Genomic DNA, 4,628 nt, shown 5'->3' with positions numbered 1-4,628 from the left:
TTTACATTTTTCTCAAATGAATGGTATACCTAGAAAATGGTTTAAACATATTAGAACTCCATGATGAATCAGGTATCATCTGAACTCATCTAATTCTTCATTTTAAAAAAATAGAGAGAAGACCTGACGCTTACTGTGCTAGTAACTAGGTTTAAGGCTAGAGCCACAGCACCTGCTGGTTGGCCTGAATCTCAATCAGTTATGTGATAGTCCTACATTCTCATCCTGGTAATCGCCACACTCACAGGTAAGTCAGAATGAATGGTCGCCCCAGGGCATACATTGTTTATGCTCTCTAAATCCCAGTGGATTTCTCTGCATCCACCTGCTCTCGATCTGCTCTGCCACATGGAACACACTCTGCCAGACACCCACTTCCCCAGTGACATTCAAAGAACTGAAGGACACAGGTGGTCAGGGTTGCACAGAGAGATGCCTATTAGTCTTCAATCAGAATTTGGTGGGTGAATAGTCTTGGGCCCAGGAATGGATTCATTTTATCACCATAAATTTATCAGCATCATACTTCTCCCCACAGGCACTTCCCAGACCACATTCAGCCAACCGTGAGGCTGGGCAGAGAGAAGTACGTGAGTCTCCCGTATTACCAGGACCTATCACATGACCAGATGACTGTCAGAGCAGGAATGATGCTGATGATGAGAGGAGCTTCCTTCTATCTGAAACGAAGTTTCTATGAGTAATTCACAATTAAGAAATAGATTAAACACTTACTTTCAACAGATTCATAACTTTTAAGAAAGAACTTCCCCTTTGACAATCCCAGAAGGATTGTGGAAAACAGTGTAAACAGCAACAAGGAAAAGTCCTGCTGATTGGTGGAAACTTTGGAGGCCAGGTGTATAAAAGGTCCAGATTGCAAGGGGTCATCAGATTCTGGGAAATTTACCTCTGAACAGAAGCCCACCCTCCACCCCTGACACCATGACCAACTGTTGCTCCCCTTGTTGCCAGCCTACGTGCTGCAGGACCACCTGCTGCAGGACCACCTGCTGGAAGCCCACCTGTGTGACCACCTGCTGCAGCACACCCTGCTGCCAGCCCTCCGGCTGTGTGTCCAGCTGTTGTCAGCCTTGCTACCGCCCAACTTGTTGTCAAAACACCTGCTGTAGGACCACCTGCTGCCAGCCCACCTGTGTGACCAGCTGCTGTCAGCCTTCCTGCTGCAGCACACCCTGCTGCCAGCCCAACTGCTGTGGGTCCAGCTGCTGTGGCCAAACTAGCTGTGGGTCCAGCTGTGGCCAGACCAGCTCCTGTGCACCTGTCTACTGCAGAAGAACCTGCTACCACCCGACATGTGTCTGCCTGCCTGGTTGCCTAAACCAGAGCTGTGGCTCCAGCTGCTGCCAGCCCTGCTGCCGCCCAGCCTGCTGTGAGACCACCTGCTGCAGGACCACTTGCTTCCAGCCCACCTGTGTGTCCAGCTGCTGCCAGCCTTCTTGCTGCTGATCAAGTCCCAAGAGAACCACCGTCCTCAAACAACAACTTTCTGCTCAATTGACTTATCTTTTGAGGGACTAATTTACTTTGCTGCTGACAGCCACCGTGCTCTCACCCAAATTTTTATGAATTCTCTGCATGTTTAAAATCTTGGGACTCTGCTTGAGGGAGGGGAGAACACTTCATCCTGATTCGCTTTTTCCTTCCACCTTGTGGATCATGTGCCAGCTTCGTGTGTTCTCAATTTGGAGTCATGATCTCAGCTTTCACTCGAAAGTCAAGAGTTTCATTCTCTGCTTCTAAGGAATTTAGGTTTCTGCAACTGATCGATGAACTTTGCAATTATATTTTTGTTTTCAGTATCCTCCTCATGATTCTTGTATCCTTCTTTCTTCTTTTCATGATAACTCTGAGTTATGTCCCTGGTAGCAGAAATTCTTTGCTATATGTTTCTGAATAAACTCTGAACCATCCTCATCTCATATAGTGTTTTGTTTTATTTGAAAACATTTCTGATATGGGATTTACACACATATCCCATACCATAGGTAGTATCCAATTTGATTCTCAAAACAGACGGTCATCTGTTATTATCTTATTTTTGGAGTTGAGAACAATTTAATGTGTGATGTTATGTAACTACTAAAGGGCAGACTCCAGTCCAATGTGAGGTCCTCTCTTTCTGGCCAAGAACACTTACATTTAACTCTCAATATAGTGAAATGACATTGGAAGTCAGCATTAGCAAGACTTGCACTTGAGTTTATTTAACAGTGAGAGAAATAATCTCTCATATTTACAGATAACGTTTTTGTTCACACACACAAAAAAATAACCAGCTTAATTTCTCACACCTCAGTGAGGAACAGCTGCATGATATGGCTGCAAGAACTGCATTTAATGGCTGCCCTGAGTGCAGGGACTGTGTTTTCTGAGTCTCCAACCAGTCATTCATTGACTTTATCTGCAACAAAAAATGCTTGAGAATTTATTGTGGACTCATGAGAGGGAGTCTCATCTGAAGAAACTTTTACTCAGTATCATGTAAATAAAATTTTTATGCAGCCTCCGTCTTCTGAATACCTATTGATGAAGTAAATGAAACTAGTTGTTCCTTGTAAAATACAGACCATACATTATGCCACCTAAGGACAATTTGTCCTGTACTTGAAATGTTATGAGGAAAATTAACTGAGAACAAAGCTGAGAACTGAGAAACTACACACTGGGCATGTACGACTTGGCACAATCCATAATCTCTGAGCCGAGGAGGGGATAAAACAACCTTGCACATTTTCTGAGGCCAATATGAAGCAGCTAAAGAAACAAAAAACTTTTGTTTCCAGGGAAATCAGAAGAAGGTAAGAAAGGAGCAAAGTAGAACTTGTGCCTTCATCGAAGTCATGATAGACAGATGTTGGTGCTTCGGGTCCTGAACTGATGTGAGAAAAGCATTCACTCATGTAAGGATTGACTGATGCTGGCGCTGAGAGAAATTGAAAAGTCGGGGACCTGGGTCACCTTCTTGGGGCCTCCTACCAGCATGGGAGAGGTGGAAATACCGCTGATGAGCTAACAATGTGGATTTCCATGACACATGCCAACTTCTGAGACTGCGAATCTAGATGCTCTGAAGACTCGGCTAAGAGATAACGGCCACTTACTGTGATCATGGTTCAGGGATGAAGTAAAAGACATGAAAACTAGGACATTCTCTGGACTAGCATCAGTTATGAAAGATGAATAAGTTCATCAGTCTAATGTACAGTAATGTGACTATAGCTAAAAACACTTTATCATATATCTGAAATTAACTGAGAAGTTACATCTTAAATGTTCACACCACAAAAATTAAAAGGAAATGGTAACCACGTGACCTAATAAATATGCTATTCACAATGAATATATATATTAGAGCATCACCTTGTATACCTGAAATAGACACAATTTTCATTTGTCGATTATACCTCAGTACAGCTAGAAAAAAATGTATTTAGTTGATCTAGTTAATTATTACAAAAATATTCTAACCTTCAACATGAAAATTAGGAATTTTCTGAACAAAAAAACACCAATTCTGGGATGCCTGCTATATGATGGGTATTGGCTAAATGCTTTGTGTACATTATTGTGAACTCTTTAACAAATTTTCAAAGTAGGTATTAATGTTCCCTTTGTAGAGATGAGAAATTTGAGGCTGAGAGAGTTAACATATTGTCATAGATTAGTTTATCACAAAAGAGACTCTGAAAAAAAGATTCCAGTGAAAGTAGTTTACTGGTAGTGCAGATCACACTGGTAGGGATTGGGGAAGTGATACGGAAAGTGTTCACTATTAAGTCAGTATCACTGTCACCAACTGAAGCTTATGTTAAAGGGAAAATTATCAGAAATGATGAAAAACACACAGCTAGAATTATCCTACTTCAGGAATGAAGAAGCTAGAGTCTTTATAAATCAGCTCTCCAGAATCACTGGTTGAGTGGTTTCCCCTGCGTTGCATCACAGGTGGCATGACTTTCTACAGCTGCAATGCAAGAGCCCTTAGGCACAGAGATGCAGATTTTGATGGACAGAAATTAATCCAAGCACACTAATAGCCAAGATATATGGGTGCAGTCATGAAAACTTGTCTATGACCTACAGTTAGCTCCACTCACGTCAAATATTGCTACTTAAATACGATGGACAGCCACAAGTTCTAGGAGAAGGAAGAAGAGGAAGAGAGGAAGTGGAGGAAGGGAAGGGACAGAAGATGAGAAGTGGAGGAAAGACGGAAGAAAGAAAAACAGAACAACAGAGGGAAGGAAGGAAAACAAAGGAAGAAAGAAAAAAAAGAAAGAAAGAAGAAAGAAGGAAAGAAAGAAAGAAAGAAAGAAAGAAAGAAAGAAAGAAAGAAAGAAAGAAAGAAAAGAAAAACCAGAAAAGAAAAAAGAAAGAAGGAAGAAAGAGAGATAGAAAGAAAAAGAAAAAGGAGGACATGAGATGTAAAATGAATGCCAATGAAATAAGCTACACTTACTGCTGCTGTAATACAGTGCACCTGAGATTCATAATCTCCATTAATTATCACCAGTTCTATTCTCCCTTCACCCCTGGACAGCATTCTTCTTGGTCTAGATAATTGCTGATAGAGTAGCTCAGAACTTCCTTCCTGAAGGGTCTGA

At 41.7% G+C, this 4,628-nt stretch overlaps 1 protein-coding gene across 1 annotated transcript; it reads left to right on the top strand.

Moving 5' to 3' along the window:
- The first annotated feature begins 923 nt into the window (after positions 1-923).
- Positions 924-1,943, top strand: LOC105503062 (keratin-associated protein 9-2). The gene has a single exon (XM_011929793.1). It carries the CDS (start codon positions 946-948, stop codon positions 1,468-1,470), a length of 525 nt encoding a protein of 174 aa, XP_011785183.1. The 5' UTR covers positions 924-945; the 3' UTR covers positions 1,471-1,943.
- Positions 1,944-4,628: the final 2,685 nt, after the last annotated feature.

Source organism: Colobus angolensis, unplaced genomic scaffold, assembly GCF_000951035.1.
Source record: "Colobus angolensis palliatus isolate OR3802 unplaced genomic scaffold, Cang.pa_1.0 Scaffold83, whole genome shotgun sequence".
Classification (NCBI taxonomy): domain Eukaryota; kingdom Metazoa; phylum Chordata; class Mammalia; order Primates; family Cercopithecidae; genus Colobus; species Colobus angolensis.
The sequence above is the reverse complement of the archived record's forward strand: the minus strand, read 5'-3'. Positions and strand labels throughout refer to the sequence as shown.

Excerpts from the sequence above, each read along its gene's own strand:
- LOC105503062 (XM_011929793.1), top strand. The coding sequence starts at position 946 with ATGACCAACTGTTGCTCCCCTTGTTGCCAGCCTACGTGCTGCAGGACC.